Source organism: Euprymna scolopes, chromosome 36 (genome assembly GCF_053919585.1).
Source record: "Euprymna scolopes isolate OS-2025 chromosome 36, ASM5391958v1, whole genome shotgun sequence".
NCBI classification, from domain to species: Eukaryota; Metazoa; Mollusca; class Cephalopoda; order Sepiida; family Sepiolidae; genus Euprymna; species Euprymna scolopes.
Window position 1 is genome coordinate 61,793,717 of NC_136517.1, and position 21,290 is coordinate 61,815,006.

At 39.3% G+C, this 21,290-nt stretch overlaps 1 protein-coding gene across 8 annotated transcripts in view; it reads right to left on the bottom strand.

Moving 5' to 3' along the window:
- The window catches only part of LOC145260533 (uncharacterized), a 194,512-nt gene extending 187,544 nt beyond the window's left edge, over positions 1-6,968 (bottom strand). For 4 of the 8 annotated variants that reach the window (XR_013864315.1, XR_013864316.1, XR_013864318.1 and 1 more), the window contains exon 1: positions 5,729-6,965. Coding sequence is in view for 2 of the 8 variants with exons in the window: in XM_080118738.1 (XP_079974864.1) it covers positions 5,729-6,785 (1,057 nt within the window). In the remaining 6 variants the exon portion in view is untranslated. Of the gene's footprint in view, positions 1-5,728 lie in introns of all 8 variants that reach the window. The other 4 variants (XR_013864314.1, XM_080118738.1, XR_013864313.1 and 1 more) reach the window with 3 other exon arrangements.
- Positions 6,969-21,290: the final 14,322 nt, after the last annotated feature.

The window sequence follows — 21,290 nt, forward strand, 5'->3', positions numbered from 1 at the left end:
AACATGATATGTAATTTCAACAAGATATGTAATTTCAACAAGATATGTAATTTCAACATGATATGTAATTTCAACATGATATGTAATTTCAACATGATATGTAATTTCAACATGATATGTAATTTCAACATGATATGTAATTTCGACATGATATGTAATTTCAACATGATATGTAATTTCAACATGATATGTAATTTCAACAAGATATGTAATTTCAACATGATATGTAATTTCAACATGATATGTAATTTCGACAAGATATGTAATTTCAACATATGTAATTTCAACAAGATATGTAATTTCAACAAGATATGTAATTTCAACATGATATGTAATTTCAACATGATATGTAATTTCAACATGATATGTAATTTCGACATGATATGTAATTTCAACATGATATGTAATTTCAACATGATATGTAATTTCAACAAGATATGTAATTTCAACAAGATATGTAATTTCAACATGATATGTAATTTCAACATGATATGTAATTTCAACATGATATGTAATTTCAACATGATATGTAATTTCAACATGATATGTAATTTCGACAAGATATGTAATTTCAACATATGTAATTTCAACAAGATATGTAATTTCAACAAGATATGTAATTTCAACATGATATGTAATTTCAACATGATATGTAATTTCAACATGATATGTAATTTCAACATGATATGTAATTTCAACATGATATGTAATTTCGACATGATATGTAATTTCAACATGATATGTAATTTCAACATGATATGTAATTTCAACATGATATGTAATTTCAACATGATATGTAATTTCGACAAGATATGTAATTAGGTAATAATGTTTTTACTTATGTATTTTTGAATTTTATTCAAGTGTAATGCACACGCATCGTTGATTTTTGTTGTTATTTTTATTATGCAAATATTTATTTGAATTGTATTTTGCGACAATTTCTTTGGTGATATTGTGGTCTAAAATTTGTAATTTAATTTTTTATAAACATTGTGATTTCATAATTTGTTTCTTACACAAGAAAAACCTCCCACTAACCTTATCTCCAAATAGCAACACATTAATATTTGTGAAAAAGTAATATTTATTTGCAAAAGTTAGACACATTAATATTCGCAAAATGATAAATAAAATAGACAAATTCATATCTGCATAATATATATTTTATCCTGTTACTACTGCGAAAAAAGTAATTAATAAAATCTGACAATCATTTTGGGAGCTAATTAAAAAATTGAATTGTTTTTTATCCAAACTCTGTAAATTAGAATTTACAATTTATTATTCGACAAGGAATATAATTCGAAACTTATAATTTATTGAGTGTGTGTGTGTGTGTGTGTGTGTGTGTGTGTGCGTGTGTGTGTGTTAGGGAGTTTCCGTTCTGTCTCCACTAGAATGTGCTGCTGCAATTGCGCACAGAAATCACTTTTTCCATTTCTTCAAACATAAATAGATGTGCTGAGACTAATGCTGCTTTCAGGACTGCCAGCAACCATTGTAAAAAAGTAATAAAGTACGCAAAGAGTTGTATGCTCAGTCCGTCAAGTCAAAAGTAGCTGAGTGGCTTGGTTCCCACTAGTTTTGGCAAATAGCAAACAGAATCCTGAGCAGAAACGTGTGCTCTATCCCAACTATCATCAATGGACCTGAGGTAATCTCGTCAGCATCATACAAAGCCAAACTCTTTCCCAAGAACTTTGTAGCTAATTCTACCCTTTGCGACAATGGTCGCCAACCTCCAATATTTCCTCCTATATCAGAAAACATAAAAATATATATATATAAATATCAGTATGTGATGTTGTCAAACTAATCAAAAACCTTGATTCCAGTAAAGCAATCGGCCCTGACGGTATTCCAATTATGGTACTCAAAAAACTTCAACCAGAACTAGCACCCATACTTACAAAACTGTTTAAACGTTGTCTCAAGGAGAATTGCTTCCCATCACCTTGGAAATCTCATCAGTTTGCCCTGTATTTAAGAATTCAGGTGATCCGTCATCAGTACAGACCAAGTTTTTTTTTTTTTTTTTTTTTTATAAGAAATCATTTGGCGGATGAGTGAGGCCGGGAGGCCCCTATAGCGAAATATGTATCGTCGCGTCGGCTCCGACGTTGTGTGCAGTGCTGCTGCTGCAGTTCGTTCGAGGGATGCTTCATTATTCCGAAAAGAAAAGAAATGTTGCCTTGTTTTTTATTTTGGCTTGAACTTTGTGCTTTTCTGATTATTTTGATTTTTTTTTTGGGGGGGGTACTTTTTTTTTGGGCCGTGTTTTTTTTTTTTTTTTTTGAGGGGATGGATACAAATCTGGGCTAGTACCAATTTTCCTCTAATTATAATCTTCGGCCAAATAAAAAAAAATATCCCCCCCCCCCGAAAAAAAAACCGGCCAAACAAAAAACATCCAAAACACGACAAAAAAAGAAAAAACGGCCCAAAAAAAAGTACCCCCCCCCTCAAAAAAAAAAACAACAAAACAATCAAGCCAAAAAAAAAAAATCTCAAAAACAAGGCCACACACGACAAACTTCTTTTTTTTTTTTCGGAATAACGAAAGCTTCCTCGAACGGACTGTGGTGTACAGACAGCATGCATATTTCGCTAGGGTGGGGGGGGGGTCTCACTCGTGTACGTCATCCAATCATTTTTTAGGATTTTTAGTGATTTTAGAAAATTGCAGCCGTTATAAGGCTGATTTTGATCTTGATCGAAATGAGTTCATAAAATATAACGTCTCGTAAGCACATTTGGAATTTGTAAATAATTATGGAAACTTTTTTTTTTTTGTGCGCCTCTAAATTGTAGTTTGGCCCTAAAGTGTAGTTTGGCCCTCCGAATAAGCATTTTGTAATCGCATTTTTTATTTTCCAATTTAGAGCCTTGTTTTCTTGTTTTTGAAGATAGAGTAAATGTAATTTTTTGATAATTAAAATGCAACGAGTATGAAAAAAAAGAAAAAAAATGCTTTAAAAAAAGCTTAGTAAAATTGAAACTAAGTTGGTTACTTAGTTTCAATTTTGCTAAGTTTTTTTTACGTCCTGTTTGGTTTGTTTTTGTTTTAGTTTCTCTTTTTTCTAGAATCCTGTTTATTTTGCAATTGAAAAGAAATTATGAAAAAATAAAGAAAGAAATAAAACAAAGCAAAAAAACATGTCTTAAAGCAAATAAATGAATAAAATAAGTATAAATTTTTCTTTAGAAAGTTTGTCGTAAAGCATATAAACAACGCCCATTTTTTTGTATTTTCACTGCCACAGTGCCACACCCATCGTAGTTTATATCCTTCTTCCCACTCTCCAGAATCTTAGACGATTACATTTAATAGGTACGTGCAAAATGAATGTCGATGCTCAAAATGTATAAACATTTTGACCCCTCCCTTTATTTCAAAATTCACCAAAAACATCAGGAATTTAACCAATTTTAATGAAATTTTCAGTATTTATCAAATGATGATCACGGAATATATTGAACCCATTATTTTTATGTAAATATTAGTGGAAATGTATTATTTTGTTTAAAAAAAAATACCTTGGTACTTAATGACGAGTGTGGACCCTTTAGCGATGAAAAACTTTTTTCAGGCCAAAATAATTTTTAAAAAGCCGAAGAAAATGCCAAATTGATTTTAAACGCCAAATTAATCTAGCGTGTTTTCTGTTTTGACTTTTTTTTTTCTTTGAGTAAATACCACCAGTTGCGTACAAATACAGAGAGCGATAGAAGCCTTCTATCATGTATGAAAGTGACACAATGTTCAAACGAGCGAGATCGGAGGTGCGCCGTGGTACAACTTATGCTCTTTACCGACTAAAGTTATGACAACAGGACCATTGCCAGCCCCTCAAAATGCAAATCCGGGCGGTTCAACGCTTAAGGGCACAGGTTTCCGGCCACGTTATCTCGGTGGCCGTGCTTTAGTGTGATTTTAAGTTAGGGTCACATCATACCACCTCACATCTTCGAAGTCGGCTTAAGAGTCAACACCAAAGTGTCTGTGTGTGCTGCTGCAGTGCTGCTGAAGTGTGGGGATGGGGATCCCCTGGTACAATCAGGTGGCCGCTGGCAGACCCTGGGTGTGGCAGCAGGGCTTGGCACCGGCCCGGCCCACACTTCCAAAGAGACCCAGGCTTGGGTTCAGAAGGAGGGCTACGACTTTGTACCCTTCTCTCACTGGTCCTCCCTTCTCCCTTCTTCCGCGATCTGAACCCGCTGGGCTGGACTACTTCGTTTGGTCATACGTCGAGAACATCACTAACAAGACCTCCCACAACAAAGCCAGACTAATCACCGCCTCCTGTCGGCGTTTGTGGAAAAGGCATCGCATGCTCCCAGTTCTGACTGGACTCGTATCGAGACGCAGGCGGCGATTGACGCTACATTGAATAGATGTGACCTCTACTACATAATCAAGCTACCTGAATTGATTTTTTGGCAAAACAAAATTTTGTAGTCGATAAATAGATTAAAAAAAAAACAATGGTTTCTACTGATTTTTTTTTTTGTCAATTCTAATAAATTACAATATTAGCTTCCAAATTTTGCCGCCGAAATTACCTGAATTATTTAAAAAAAAAAAAAAAAAAAAAAAACTTTAATCGTGTTAGCAGGTGAAAAATTGCGGCCATCTTGTTTTTATAAAATGAATCGAAACGGAAAATTACCTCCCGTTTGAACTCTCTTTTGTCTGTAAAAAAAAGAGTGATCGTGTTCTGTTGTAGCGTAAGGTAACATTTACCCTTCTTTTAAACATTTTTTTTTTTTTACGCAAATAGATCACAAATAAGTAGGTAAAACAAAATAAATTGTTTTTTAATAACTTTTTAACGATATTTCGTTCAAACTAATTTATGCCAATGAACACAGTCTTTTTTTAGGAGGCGGGCCCGCCGGGCCCCTCTGGAGGGGTTCAGAATAATTTAATTTTAAATTACGACTTTATTACAAACAGATATACCTACACGGTGTTGCTCGGGAATATTTTTATTTCAAATTTCTGTTTCGCTTTTATTTTTTTAACTATGCCAAATAATTATCCAATTATTATTTGTTAAAACGGGTATTTTTGCAAAGTTAAATTTAATTACGGTATGATTTGATCATCAATTGAACTAATTTGTCATAAAAACTAGAAGTCAAAAGCTTCCATGACTTTTTGTGGTGATTCTGATTCTCCTTGTGGCTAATTTGTTCATTGTGTATTTTTTATATTTTGTTCAAATAAATAGTTCAATATTAGGTGCTTGTTAAGATAAACTCGACAGATCTATTTTTTAAAATATGTCGTTTCAAGCAAAAACAATATTACGTACTAACTTGTCATGTCGAAAATAGTAATATATCCAAAAATTACGAAAATTCAAGTAGAAAGTTATTTTTGCGGAAAGTTGTGTAAAATTGTATTTTCTTTAATGTTATAATGTAGACGATAGTCCATACAAATTTTAGATTACATTTTAATGGCGACCAACATTTTCATTTTAATCTTGTAGCGATAGACTTTTTTTTACTAAAAACCACAATAGAAGTTTTTCTACTCGATGAATTTTCGTAATTTTTATTAAATCACTATTTTCGATATGACAATTAAGTACGATATATTTTTTTAATCGATCTGTCAGCTCTATCTCAACAAGAACCCAATATTATCCACTAAATTTGATTGAAGTTGATTAAATATTTAGAAAATAAAATGTTTAGAAATAATAAATAATAATACCTTTCTCTTGCACCCATATTGGTTCCTGCTTTATTTTCTTATCTTCCAAATCTATTTCGACATCGTTTTTCGGTTGGACATGAGCAGGTTCGTTTGGAAAGTGATCACTGCTATTTAGTGCCATGTGGTCAACATCTTGGTTGTCGGAGTCAGCTCTTTTATCTGTTTTTAAATCTGTTTTTTTTTCCTGCTGCAAGAATGGAGATATTCCGACTTCCTTTCCTTCGTGAGAAGGCGAGTCTGACAGAAATAAAGATATGTTGGTGGTGTCCCCATCCTTTGTGGTACCTGAAGAAGATGGCAACTCATTTTCAGAATCATCAGCTTTTAATGCACCTTTGAGAGTTTCCTCTTCGAGTTTGGGGTCCTTTTTCTCGGACATTTCTTCTGTCGACTGAACCACAGCTGTCTTGATGGTATCATCATCTTTTTCTGTGACCCCTAGAAAAGATGAGGATTCCCGTTCAGAATCATCAGCTTTTAATGCACCTTTGCGAGTTTCCTCTTCGAGTTTGGGGTCCTTTTTCTCGGACATTTCTTCTGTCGACGGAACCACAGATGTCTTGATGGTATCATCATCTTTTTCTGTGACCCCTAGAAAAGATGAGGATTCCCGTTCAAAATTATCAGTTTTTAATGTACTTTTGCCAGATTCCTCCCCCGGTTCCTCTTTTGGGAGAATTTTTTCTGTCGACGGAACTGGAGATGTGTTGATGTTATCCCAATATTTCCCTTCTGCGTCGTCCGGCAGGGTTATTTCAATTTCAGAATTACCAGCATTTAATGTACCTTTGTCAGAAGTTTCCTCTTCGGGGTTCGGGTCCTTTTGAGGGAGAGTTTCTTCCGTCGACGGAATCACAGTTGCGTTGCTGCTACCCCTATCTTTCTCTTCTGCAACACTTAGAGACGATAGTGGTTCTGGTTCATTACCAGCGTTTAATACAGCATTGTCAGTCTCCTCTCCAGGTTTTGAGGGCACATGTACCTGGCCCAGATGCTCATAGCTAGACGTATCGAGAGATCCACCGTTGGGATCGGATGGGCCTGTATCAGACATCTTGGAATTGGTAAAGATCTTCAGAAAGATTTGGACGTCGACACGATCGTAACACGTAAAGGTTGCCCTCAAAACAAAGTGAAACTTCGGGACTTTCTTTTCTTTTCTTTTTTTTAGAGATAAGTGAAACTAAATTAATTCACAGAAAAACCTCAACAGTTTCGTATTCGTACGTTACACAAAAGGTGGCTGATAATGAAACAGTTATCTGTATTAATTTTTATTTTTTAAAATATATATATATATATATAAATTCATTATAAACGTATTCGTTCGTTTTTTTCTTTGCTTTACTTTCAACAGGTTTGACAACTAAAAATAACAAGAAAAAGAAAACTTTATTTTTATTTTAAAAATGATTTAATCCAAGATGTACGTCTGAAATTACAGGATCTTTTTAAAAATAGGTCAAGTAGGATTCTAAAATTAATTTAAAGTTCAGAGTCCACACTTATGTCTCGATCAGTGTTAGAACAAGATGGTCACTGGAATATTTAGACTTACTGTCTTTCAAAGCTTATAACTTCTTGAAAAATGTAATTCAGCCCCTATTTTTTTTTTTAATTAAAGGAGCAAAGACCAAAATAAAAAAAATAAAAACAAACATGACAGGTTTAATAGCAAATTATGCAATATTTTTTTTTTTTAATCGGTTTTCTTTAAAAAAGATTTAAAGAAAATCAACGAAATTTTACTTCGATTATAAAAAATATATATATGTAGAATATTGCTAGGGTGAGCCAGCTAATCCAATGAAGATGTGCTGAATGGATGCGATAATTGACAGAGTGTAGTTCCTGGCAGAAGTCTAGAACAGTAAAACCCCTGAATGCCAGAGCAGCTGGCATTTGTAGAGTGGCACCTGCCCCTCCTGGCATGTTTAGCCAATCAGGCGCCTCAAGATAGAACAATCCACCATCCCTGACCAATTGTAGGCTGGTCCAATGGCAATTAGCATACCACTAATTGCTACTGAATAAATATGTTGAAATTAGTTAAATGGTCCATAATGGTGGAGAGGGAAGGTAAGCGCATTCTTGATTCTTGATTCTACATCTCCCCTCCCCCATCACGTGGGGATAACGGCCTCCGAGGAGGAATGAGCTCCTCACGGCCAGGTTGATTATGTGGGAATAGCCTCGCAAGTGCCCGCGCCGACTTGGCTGGCATTGGTCTAGGAGGTTCAGGTACTTCTTCTGGAGTGATGTTCCTGCCGTGTTGCTGTGTCCGAAGGTCAAATTGAGGGTCTGGTACGACAGAGCTGTTTGTCTCTGTCACTTGGGGTATGTGAGGTGGGGCCCCTGGTAGCGTGCTTGGGATGGGCTTTGGAGATGTGGGAGTCTCAAGTTTTCTGAGGAACCGCCGATTCCGCAAGGTGATTCTACCAGAGCCATCAACTCTGATATAGTACTGCCGATTGGGGAGGGCTTCAATCACCCGACCAGTGATGTCTCAGAGACGGTTGTTTCTTTGTAGTACGACCAAGTCCCCACTTTGTAGTGGGCGGAGAGAATGGGCCGTACGGTTATACATCTCTATGAGCCGCGTGTTGCGCCGAGGCAGGGTTATCTCGCGATTTCGAGCCGCAGCGATCCATTCCGGATGTGGCTTGTAAAGGGTCGGGTGAGAGGGGAGGTAGTCTCAAAGTCGCCTGTGGAGCAGAAGCTGTGCTGGGGATAGGCCGATACCCTGTATAGGGGTATTTCTGTATTGTAGGATGGCCCTGGCAGCCTTGTCGTTATCTAAGGACCCTTGTGGTCCTGTGTTGCCATCTACAACCCTCTTGGCTGTTTTGACAGCTAGCTCCGCTCGACCATTGGATTGTGGATAGGCCACAGATGATAACCTGTGCTTTACAGACCATTTCTCTAGAAACTACTTGAATGGGAGGGATGTGAATGGCGGGCCACCATCACTGCTGAGTTCTTCTGGGGAACCATATGCTTGAAATATCTCCGGACAGATTGAGATTAGCCGAGAGGCAGTTGCCTGTCCTTGGCTTAGGTGGTACAAGATGAGCCCACCAGTTAATCTGTCAGTGCAAGCAAGGTATCTGTGGTCACCAACGTGGAACAATCCATGACAATCTGTTGGAACGGCCACTCTGGGGACAATGTCAGTGTAATTGGTTCCCGGGGCTGGCTCAGTGCGATCCTTGTACAAGTCATGCAGTTCTCCCTGGTATTGCGGATGGAGGCATTCATTCCAGGCCAATATATGGATTCGTTTGCTTGGGCTTTCATTCCAGTTGTGCCCTGATGTGCTGAATGCAGGCAGCGCAGTATATTTCCTCGTTGACCTTTTGGAACGACTATTCTTCTGTCTAAGAGCACCAGGTCATCATGGGTGCTGAGGCGGTGCCGTACTTCCCAGTACTCACGGACTTCGGGTGAAGTGAGAGTTCGTGTTTCAGGAAAACCTTGCTGTACCGTACTTATCAACTTTTGGTACTGTGGGTCATGATGTCCTGCTGCCTTGATGGTGCCTGGTGATGTGATCGCTACGTTGTCATTGTACCCAAATGTTGATATGAGAGCAGTAGATTCAACTATGCTATTGAGGTTCTCGGATTCTAAAGGGTCTGATTTGGAAGGCTGGAAGGGAAATACGTCAAGGAGGGCGTTCATCACGGCCATTGGGTTACGGGAGAAAGCATCGGGCTCCCTATGCCATTTCCCAGGACAATGTTGTATGTTGAAGTGGTATCTCAGGGTTTTTTCCTTCAATCTAAACAGTTGGGGGTTCTGGATCTTGCTTAGATCTCTATCACCAAACAGGCCCTTCAGTGGTTCGTGATCCGTCACCACTATGAGATTAGGGCAACCCATAACAAACACACAGCATTTTTCTAACGCCCATGCCATTGCTGCCGCTTCGCCTTCTATCAGCGCGTACCTGCGCTCTGCGTCAGTGCAAAATCTGCTACCAGCGAATACCAGGTGCCAACCTTCTGGGCAGCACACGGAGGCCTTTTCCATGGTACACGAACAGTGTTTCTGAAGGATCAGGAAGCCCATTCCTTCTTTGCTCCAATCAGGGGCTAGGCAAGTGGTTCGATTCTTGTCAAACGTTGCGACACCCTTACGAACAAGGTCGACAATGGCTTGTTTCGACTGTTTGAATGCATTATCAAGGTCCTGGTTCCACGTGAAATGTGAGTCCTTTTTCACAAGATCGCGGAATGGTAGCATTACTGGTCCTAGCGAGTATGCCCAGGCTACCTGATTGACAAGCCCAAACCAGGATCTTGCGTCAGTGATATTTTTTGGTACTGGGAAGTTGGATATTGCGTCTAATATTGGTTCCGAGGGGGTTATCCCAGAGGGTGTAAGTTGGAGGCCGCCAAATTGCACAACGTCTTTGCAAAATTGAAACTTGTCTTTGTTCAAGATGATTCCATTCTTTGCACAATGTAGCAAGAAATCGGATGTGTGTAGGAATGATGCCCCTCCCCACGTCGTTCCAGAGGTCTTGCTTGACCTGTTTTTCCAAATAGTAAGGCACCGGGATTGGGTTATGTCTGGCTTTTGGAATGTAGCAAGAAATCGGATGTGTGTAGGAATGATTCCTTGATATCCGAGTCGTAAAGTAGAGTGTCGTCGACGATCTTTATTTTGCGGGGGATATCCTCAATTATTTCGTCAAATCTACGTGCGTAGGCATCTCCAGACGCTAGATACCCCTGGGGGGTTCGGAGATACATGAACCTCCCCCATTCTGTGATGAAAGTTGTCAGTGGCTGAGATTCTTTGTCCAACAGGATTGAGTGATATCCATCAACGGCGTCCAATACTGTTTTTTTTTTCTTGGGTGGTACCTGCGATGCCAATCGAAAGGGTGATTCGGTATGATGCGTTTCCCGTTTGCACTGTGTGTTAAGGTACTGATAGTCGATGGTTTGTCTCGGCTTGCCATTCTTTTTCACAGTGATCACCATGGTACTGCACCAATCAGTCGGTGTGCCGACGGGCACTGGAGCAATGATGCCCCTCCCCACGTCGTTCCAGAGGTCTTGCTTGACCTGTTCTTCCAAATGGTAAGGCACCGGGATTGGGTTATGTCTGGCTTTTGGAATAGCCCCTTCCTTCAGGTGTATGTGTGCTGGAGGTCCAGTCATGGAGGGAAATACCCCGTCGTTCTTGAATGCAGTGTCCACAAAACATCCAGTCTTTTAATTTGCCAATGTTGGCTTTGGTGGCAGGGAAAGGAAGGCTGCCTGGACGCGTCGGTAGGGGTTTGACCCTGTTTTCTGTATCCTGCACTTTATTTTCGACTTCTAACGACTGCATAGCCGTCGATGGGTTTGGGAATTCCTTATGTAATATCCCAACATCAATGCAGGCCGCCTTGCTGAAATAAAGCCGTTTTATCCTTTCACAAATGTAGAGGGCTTGTTTGGTTGTGTGTCCTCTCACACTGAACGTCACCGGCAACCAACCCTGACATTCAAGAGTGGAATCCCCAACTGCTCAAACAACTTTCCTCGATGGGATCAGGTTGTCTATGGTGAGGCCCATGTGTCTCAAGTGTATTGTGCCACCCAGACATATAGTGGCACTGCTGTCAGGGAATATCATCATGTTGGTGCTATTATTTTCAGGGATGTTGTTTCTCTTCCTTGGGTCCGAATTGGGTGAAAATGGGGTTACCGTTGCCTTTATTTCGGTAACTTGCTCTATTGGTGTGGACGAGTACTTCTTTGTTGCCTGATCAAATGTAATGTGGGCGGTCAGGCTGGCCATTGCTGCCTCGTCAAGTTCGGCGCTTTTGACAGCAGCTCTGCGGCATTCCTTCTTGATCAACCAGCACACTCGGGCAAAGTGGTTTGATCTTCCACAAGTGCTGCATGTTTGGCTCCATGCTGGGCAAGATAGGTGGTGAGGTTTCATTCCCGGGGTGCCATGTTGACTGTTTCCACAACCGCTGCAATGGGGTGTTGACCTCATGTCGTTGTTGTAGTTGCAATTTGAGGGGGGGGGGGGCTAACACGAGTCTGGGTTCCTTTTAGTGGGGACACGACACTTCTGTTTTCGATATGTAGACATCCGGAAGGCAGATATGTCCAACGTGTTGCTCATTGTAGTCTGGTCCCGTAGTGCGGACTCAAATGCCTCGGCATGGCAGATATTCTGCTCAAGTGATTTCAGTGAGCCGGCTTTAGCCAGTAGGTCCGTCTGGAGTGCGTCATTTGCTATTCCCCTTATTAGCTGGTCTTTTATGTAAACCTCGGATAGGTCATAGCTGCAGCAGGGGCAAGAGAAGTCACAATCGAGTGCTGTCGCTCTGAGACGAACCAGGTACTGCTGGATTGATTCACTCTCAGTCTGGGACATTGATGCAAATGTGATACGGTGTACCATTGGGTTTGCTTTCTGGGTTACCAGGGCCTCGATCGTGTTCAATAATCTGTCTGGATCAGTGGTAAAAAATTTCGGGTAAGTGTTTATGATTGCATTTTGGACCGATTCATCTGCACAATTGAATATTGGCCTGGTGTTTTGGCATGTCAGTAATTTTAGTAAATACCTTCCAATCGATTCGGAATTTCCTAAACTGTTGGGGTGTCATGTTGGAATGGAGCTGAGGGATATTGGCGGTTGGTGCCTTAGCATAGGCAGTCTGTGAGGCGGGGGGGTCCTTGGCTTTTTCGAGGATTCGCATTGCTTCACCCATAGTAGTGATGCCTAATTCCTTTAACAGGGATCTGTCCATCATGTGTAGGTGATCTGTGGTGAGTCTTTCTCTGGCAAATGTGGTGGCATAGATTTTGGCAGACTCAGCTGTAATCCCAGCTTTGAGAAAGAAGTCTTCCCAATCCTCAGGTTCCATCCTGTTCGTAGCGCCATGTGGAATATTGCTAGGGTGAGCCAGCTAATCCAATGAAGATGTTGCGCTGAATGGATGCGATAATTGACAGAGTGTAGTTCCTGGCAGAAGTCTAGAACAGTAAAACCCCTGCATGCCAGAGCAGCTGGCATTTGTAGAGTGGCACCTGCCCCTCCTCGCATGTTTAGCCAATCAGGTGCCTCAAAATAGAACAATCCACCATCCCTAACCAATTGTAGGCTGGTCCAATGGCATACGACTAATTGCTACTGAATGAATATGTTGAAATTAGTTAAATGGTCCATGATGGCGGAGAGGGAAGGTAAGCGCATTCTTGATTCTTGATTCTACAATATAAATTCCAAAAAATCACTTACCTATAAAAAATATTATTCAATGAATACTTCCATTGCTCATTGTTAAGAATTTATCCATATTTATCCTTATATTCCATGTCCTTTTTAAATAAAATATGTTTTTAAACAAGGATTACAAAAAAACGCAAACTCAGATTTTTTTTTTTCTGTTCAAATAAAGGAAGACAAATATCTGATGTTCTTCACGTTTATCTTCCGGTGGCTTCTAAGGGCAATAATTAATGTCTCTTTCTATTGCGTGCTGTAAACCAAAATTAGTATTTTGGGGCCTCCTTAGTTAAAAAACGAACACCTTCACTTATAAGTTTTTGCCGTTAAACAAAAAAAACACTCTACCGATTTTTAATTTTTTTTTTTATTCTCTTAATGAAATACATGAGTTTTTGATTGATATATTGTGAAGTAAACCTATATGCCATACCCTATCAAAGGCCTTTGATATGTCAAGAGCAATTGCCCTAGAAAGGTTGCCTCTGTCGAGAGATTCGCTTATCCTATGAGATATAACTGTAAGCACATCTGCTGTAGATCTAGCAGAACGGAAACCATATTGTGTGTCACTAAGAAGGTTATTTTTGCTGAGATGGTTGATTACTTCTCTATTTAACACAGATTCCAGCAACTTACTCATGATGCACAGGAGACTTATTGGCCTGTACTGAGAGGGGGATGAACGATCACCTGAATCCTTAAATACAGGGCATACTGATGAGATTTTCCAGGGTGATGGGAAGCAATTCTCCTTAAGACAACGTTTAAACAGTTTTATAAGTATGGGTGCTAGTTCTGGTTGAAGTTTTTTGAGTACTATAATTGGAATATCGTCAGGGCCGGTTGCTTTACTGGAATCAAGGTTTTTGATTAGCTTGGCAACATCACATACAGATATTTGTATATCACATAGTGTGTTTTCTGATACAGGAGGAAATATTGGGAGTTGGCGGCCTTGGTCGCAAAGGGTAGAATTGGCTGCAAAGTTCTTGGCAAAGAGTTTGGCTTTGTCTGATGCTGATGAGATTAACTCAGGTCCATTGATGATAGTTGGGATGGAGCACACGCTTCTGTTCAAGATTCTGTTTGCTATTTGCCAAAACTGGTGGGAACCAAGCCGCTGCTCAGCTACTTTGGACTTGACGGACTGAGCATATAACTCTCTTGCGTTCTTTATTACTTTCTTACAATGGTTGCTGGCAGCCCTGAAAGCGGCTTTAGTTTCCATACATTTATTACGTTGGAAGCAGTGGAAAAAGTGATTTCTGTGCGCAATAGCAGCAGCACATTCTGGAGAAAACCATGGCTGGCTGTTAGGTTTTTGCTGGAACTTTTTCGAGGGTATGAAATTGTCTATACCTACAATTAACCATTCTGTCAGGTCTGATACTATAGACGACACATCTTTTTTAAACATGGAATGCAGAGGAAGATCCGATATAAATGTACGGAAACTATCCCAATCAGCCATAGTGTATCGATATACTGTACGATGGAGAGGTACGTCTGAGGACTTATTACATTTCATTTTTATCTTAATTGATACAACTGAGTGGTCGGAAGATCCAAGAGGAGACAGAACGGAAACTGAACATAGTTCAGGGCAAGTTGTGAGAAAAAGGTCTAGGAGACTTGCATACTGGCCGTCATTGGTGGGTTCGTGAACACTCTGAGTGAGGTCATAAGCAATGGAGAAATCATGACAGAATCTCCCTTCATCATCGGTCTTGTTTGAGTGGGTCAACCATTCCACATTGTGAACATTGAAGTCTCCACATACGTGAATGTTAGCTGAAGGATATGCTAATAGAACTTGGTCAATTTTCTCAGATATGCTTTTAAAGATAGTAACCCCGCTGTTATGGGAGCGATAGAGAGTAAATATAAATGACGTAGTGGGAGCTAGTGCTACTCGGAAGCACATATAGGGTAAGTTAGGATCTTCTCTGGAGATGTCCCTACCACATGGAAAGCCATCTTTTATATAGGCACATATTCCATGCCCATGGCGATCTTGGGGGTCAGTTTTGGAAGTTAGGTTGGAGTATCCTTTAATTACGAACTCATTTAGGGAAATAGTCTGTCCAATTCCAGTTTCACTTAAAAAGAAAAGGTCTGGTTTAGTCTCCTGTAATTGGGCTTCAACCTCTGGAAGGTTAGAACGTAGACCCCTGATGTTGGAGAAGGAGACATGGTAGTGGGGATCTACGTTGGAAGTTTCAGATCCGGGTTTAATCGTGTATTTTTTATTGAAACTTGTCATGATGGAATTTTGGAGTTTGTGGACTAGGTCGTCAGATTTGCTTAGAGCAAGACAGAGAGGGGAAACTAAGAGAGAAAAGTAACGAAGATTTTTTTTTTTTTTTTTTTTGTAGCACATAAGATAAAGCCGTAACAATTACCCACTAGTATGGCATCGAGAGGCCCCACCAGAGACTACTGCATGGTCCAGAATCCATTCACCAAATGGCAATACAGCAGCCCCAGTACTTTGCACCTGCTGTTAGGACAGCCTCCTTAGTGGTTAATCCAAGGTTTGGGTCCCTGACTATCAGGCGGATAACATCAGCCCAGATAAAACGTTTACCTCCAGCACCCTTACTAGTGACATGACTACAAGGATAGACATAGAACAGAAAATTTCCGCCATCTTTGCTGACTGTTCACGCAAAATACTGCCAACCTAGAATACAGCTTTTTCTTCTCCCTTTGTCAGAAAAATCACTCATTAAAAAAATGAGGACTGAGTGACAAATAAAGAGAAGCGAGAGTAACTACAGCTGCCGCCAACGCTTCCACAAAACGTTCTCTACTCTCCTTTAAAAAAAAAAAAAAAATCTATTAAATATTGTACTTAATAAAAGTCCAACTGGCGTGTTTTTTAAAGGGAACGTATGGTGATAGATTCACCTCTCACGAATTAACAATGAATACAATTTCCTAATCCGTTCATGCAATCAACATGGTAGATATAATAAACATTTATGACGAGAAAACGCTATCATTAAATAAAACAATCAGGAGATAAAAATATAAATTAAGTACTGAAATAGAATGTAGTTATTAATATTAGAAATTAAACAAAAAAATTAAAATACACTTATCTCGAACACGCATTCGTCTTCAGAGTGCAAACTGATTTGAAAAGACTTAGTTTTAATATCAGCGTCCCCAAAAGACTTTTTTTTTTTTTTTTAATTAACCGTTAAAACAAAACGTGATCACTTTCTGAATTTTTGCGAGTGGCGTTTAAGAAATTGCGATATAAGAAAACAGCGAGGTGGGGGGCTTCTGAAATTCAACTAGTGCCGTTATAAGTAAATTCAACATAAAATGAAAAAAAAAAACAGAAATTGAGGGGGGAGGGGTCTGAAAGAAATATAAAATGGTTGAGTATGCTATCCTTAAGATCAACTTGGTAGATATAATAAACATTTATGACGGGAAAACGCTATCATTAAATAAAACAATCAGGAGATAAAAATATAAATTAAGTACTGAAATAGAATGTAGTTATTAATATTAGAAATTAAACAAAAAAATTAAAATACACTTATCTCGAACACATTTAGCCCCAAAAGTCCCCAGGGGATGTCAAATCCTGGTGAAAATGAACAAAAGGTGCAGTTTTAGGCCTTAACATGTGTAAATTTGAGTTCTGCACCATGCAAAAAAAGAAATGACTTATTCCATCATTTGCCCCCCCCTCGCCCCCCCCCCATTTAGCCCCAAAAGACCCTAAGGCCTTAACATATTTAAATTTGAGTTCAGCACCATGCAAAACTGCTAAATAGACATACACAGAAAAGTTTGGACAAATATGGTAAAATAGTCCCCAAAATGGAGTGTTTTTATTAGCCCTAAAAGAGCCCCTGGGACACACCAATGAGTTATCGCGAAGTATAGACAAACAAAATTATATAGAAATGAGTTAGTTACAACTTTCCAAAAAGTTTTATAAAAATCCAAGGCATCAATTTTTTTTTTTAATAAGCTGAAAAGAGTCAATTTTAGCCATTTTAACCTGAAAGGCACCCCTAGGGGGGCAATCGGAGTTTTCCGAGAAAATCTGTTCTGTTATTTTTTTACTCATATTATGTTTAATGTTTGTGCAAAATTTCAAAAAATTCCAAGGCGTAGTTATTGAGAAAAGTGCAGACGGACGAACGGACAAGGGTGAATTTACAGGTCAATAAATAAAATGCTGGTAGAAACCCACCCAATAAATGTCACAATGACATTATTGAGGTAAGTACAAAAATAACTTATCTTGCGCTTGATAATATTTATTTGTTTTTTGACCACGTTTTCGTTTTGTTGTCTATACCGCAAAATGACTCTGAATAGTTAACACCCGAAAACTAGTTTTAAAAATCACACATAATTTATAAAAAATGCATTAAAATTAAATTAAAAAAAAAAAAAATACTGTTAGAAACTTGCTCAATATATGTTAACGTAAACATATGCTGACATATATTCGGTGGGTTTTTAACACTATTTTGCATATTTTTTATTTTTAACTCCTTTTCCCAAACTTACCCTGTCAAAGAGAGGGTCGGGCGCCATTTTAAACTTTCCAATACATCGGTAAACACTGTATGTTTTTCGAGCTGAATACACATGTTACATTAAATAAAAACACTAAAAGCATATCCAGTTAGGTAGAAAAGTAACTTATCTTGCTTTTGATAACATTTATTTTTTATATATTTGTTTGTGACAACTTTTTCGAATCTATGTGTACAGTAATACAAATCCAAATTTTCTATCGAGCCGGTCTAGTTTAAACGCGTGGAAAAAAGATTTTTTTATTGGTTAACTTTTTTTTGGCAGGAAGCCTACGGTAATCACTTGGAAAAGTTCATTTAGGTTCAACGGGCAGGCAAACGTTTTGTGTGTTTTTAACTCACTTTTTTTACGTTGGTAATAAAAAAAATATTGGCTTTTTTAAAACTTTTAGTTTCTTTTTTTTTTGGGGGGGTACTTTTTTTTTTCTTTAAAAAGACGAGGCACTACCTTAGAGTTTATTACGAGATACGTTCCTAATTTTCAGTTAAATAGGCAAACTAGTCCAAGCATTATTTCAGACGATGTTCGAATGTAGGGCAAAGTGCGTGCATATTCAAACTTTTGAATATGTATTCTTTCGTTGAAGTGTCTTTATATTCGGTGTGTTATAATTGGATATTTAGTAAGTATATATTGGATGCTAATGCACTTACTGATCCGCGCTATTTTTTAAATCGTATTTCCAAATTTAATTAAAGTTTTATGATATGTTTTTTCTTCAATTGTAAGGTTAAAGTACAGAATATCAATATGGTTTCCGCTCTGCAAGATCTACCGCAGATGTGCTGACGGTTATATCCCACAGGATTAGTGAATCTCTGGACAAAGGCTTCCTTTCTAGGGCAATTGCTCTTGACATATCAAAGGCCTTCGACAAAGTATGGCATAAGGGTCTACTTCACAAGATTTCCAGCTACGGTATAACTGGAAATGTTTTCTCAATCATTAAATCATTTCTCTCCGATAGGCTCATAAGAGTAGTGGTAGATGGTCAAAAATCGGAGGCCTGCAATATAAATACTGGAGTCCCTCAGGGGCCAATCCTGGGCCCAACTCTCTTCCTGATCCACATCAATGACCTCCCTAAACACATACTTAAATCATTCGTTGACATTTATGCTGATGACACGACCATCTACGGCAACACATCAAAGGCTGTAAATGACGAAGTTCTCTCTGATTCTCTCTCCTCTGATCTCGAGCGCGTGGTTCAGTGGGGGAAGATGTGGCTAGTTACCTTTAATGCATCCAAAACCAAACTCCTATCCTTACATCATCAACGCTCTGATCCCCAGCTGGCATCAATTGGGATGGATGGCTCTCGTCTGGGTGAGGCCCCGTGTTTTGACAAGCTTCTGGGTTTGACCTTTACTCCTGATCTGAAATGGAACACGTACATCAAGTCTGTTGCCAAGGTCGCTGGAAAGATGGTGGGATCCTTCTACCGCTCCAGAAGATATCTCACTGCTGATGCAATTCTCTATCTATATAAAAGCCAAGTACGGCCAAGGATGGAATACTGTTGCCATATCTGGGCAGGAGCTGCCAAAAACAGCCTATCATGTCTTGACAGAGTACAAAATAGACTTTGTGGTTTAGTGGGGGATGCCCTTTTCTCTACCCTGCAACCCCTCTCCCACAGAAGAGACGTTGCGAGCCTGTCCTTGTTTTATCGTTATTTCCATGACAGGTGCTCGTCTGAACTCCAATCTCTGGTCCCTCCTCGCCAATCTTTCATGAAAAACACCTGTCTAGCTGAATCCACTGTGAAAAATTTCCCCCACTCTATATCTGTGCCTAAATCAAAACGCGGATTTCATGAACAAAGCTTCTTTCTTAGAACTGCATGCCTGTGGAACTCTGTTCCGTCTGCCTGCTTCCCTCCGGACTACAACTTGGATGTCTTCAAGTCTAATGTAAACAAATTCCTAATGAACCGCCCCCTTAAGTAAACACTTCATCAAATCTCCTCACTAATGTAATGTACTTGCAATGACCCTTATCCCTGAGTGGCTTCTGGGCCTTGATAAGTGGTGATCTCTGTGTAAAAAAAAAAAAAAAAAGAATAGGTACAAAACACGCTCCCTTCCCATATTAAGAATGTCTTTTTAAATAATAACGTTATTATTTCAGCACGAATCAATAAGTTGGACTTCGTGACAAGTTCTCCACGTTAAAAACCGACCCTGGTGTCTCACTCTATCCTGTGGGGAGGCATTGTAAATAGGAAGTGCATGAGTACCATATATTGTGAGAAATTCCATTTACATTCGCCATCTTTTTTGTTTAGGCCACCCACGCAGTTTGGTGGTCGGCTGTGATTGGTTAATTTTGAATGAGTCATGTGCTTGGCGCCTTTTTTTGTATCATGCTTTTATTTTTGAGTCTGTAACGGACCAGGATATAATAATACCCTAACTCGCTACAAGAAAATAATGAAACGAATGGAATTGAAGGAAACAAAGACTCAATTGATGGATAAGATAAACGTGTCTTTATTTACTGTTGAAAGAATGAATGTTTTAGATATAACATGTGTTCATGTCCGCGCGGGTGTAACCATCGTTTGTAGAGGACTGGTATCGTAGAAGGAAAAGGAAATGTGTGTTCATCTCAAGTTCAGGTCACTATCGTTTGTTCGTGCGTGGGAAGAGAAGTGAGTGATGTAGTGGAAAATGGAATGATAGTCCAGCGTGTAGACAAAGAAGAGGATAGAGATTAAGCTGTACGCCATGTTAGCAATCAGCTACGCAGAGGTGTTCTCAGGGACAAGTAGTAGATAGAGAGAGAAAGAGTGAGAATGTGTACATATGGTCTGTTAGATTTTTGTCCCACATAGTAGAAAGTGGTGTGAGGTACGCGTGTGTGCGCGCCGACCAACCACCTAGGAGTCTAGTCTCTAAAAGGAAGAAGCCGGTTGTTGCTCTTTCTTTTATAGGTGTTTCCGCTGGTCTTTTGCGCATGTGTGGAATTCCTTTGAAAGAGGAAGTGACGTCGTCCATGTGTGCGTTCGTGTGCGCGTGTGTGAGTACATGTGTGTACGTTAGCGTGTGTGTATATACACGTGAATGTGAGTGTATGTACGCGAACATGAATATATGTACATGTGTGGACGTTAGCGCGTATGTTTGTGCGTGCATATGTATATGACAAGTAATATAGCTTGAAATGTGAATGCGTGTTTTTGTGTGATGAGACTTGAAAAGGCTCGCGCAATACTCCCCTTCCTAGGAAAAAAAAATATATATGCAGTGTATATATATTTATATTCACATGTGAGTCTGCGGTAGTGTGTGCATTGTTTGGACGAGCGCTAGTTGCGCATTCGTTTGTGTCGAACGAGTTTCCAGTTGCCATTGTCTTCGCATGTACGTCTGCGGTAGTGTGTGTACATTGTCTGTACAGGTGTTTCGTGTGCATTCATTGTGGTTGAACGCTAGTGTCCGGTTGCCGGCTGTCAACGAAACTTCCAACTTATGAGTTTATCAGCGTGCATGGTGCATCTCAACTCGTATTGTTGATTCAACTTCTTCCTATGTGTTGATAGGGATATCCTGTAATTGTTTCTTTGTTGTTGCGTCTGCTGTGCGGGAGAGAATATGTATAGGCCTATGTGATTTTGCTCCTCGCGTTTGTTGCAGGGTAATGTCAGGAAACCGTGAAAAATGTTTGTCGAGCTCGAATTTTTTTTTTAAATTCGCTATGAAGTCGACAGCTCCGTGTTCGTTTTCTGCTGAGT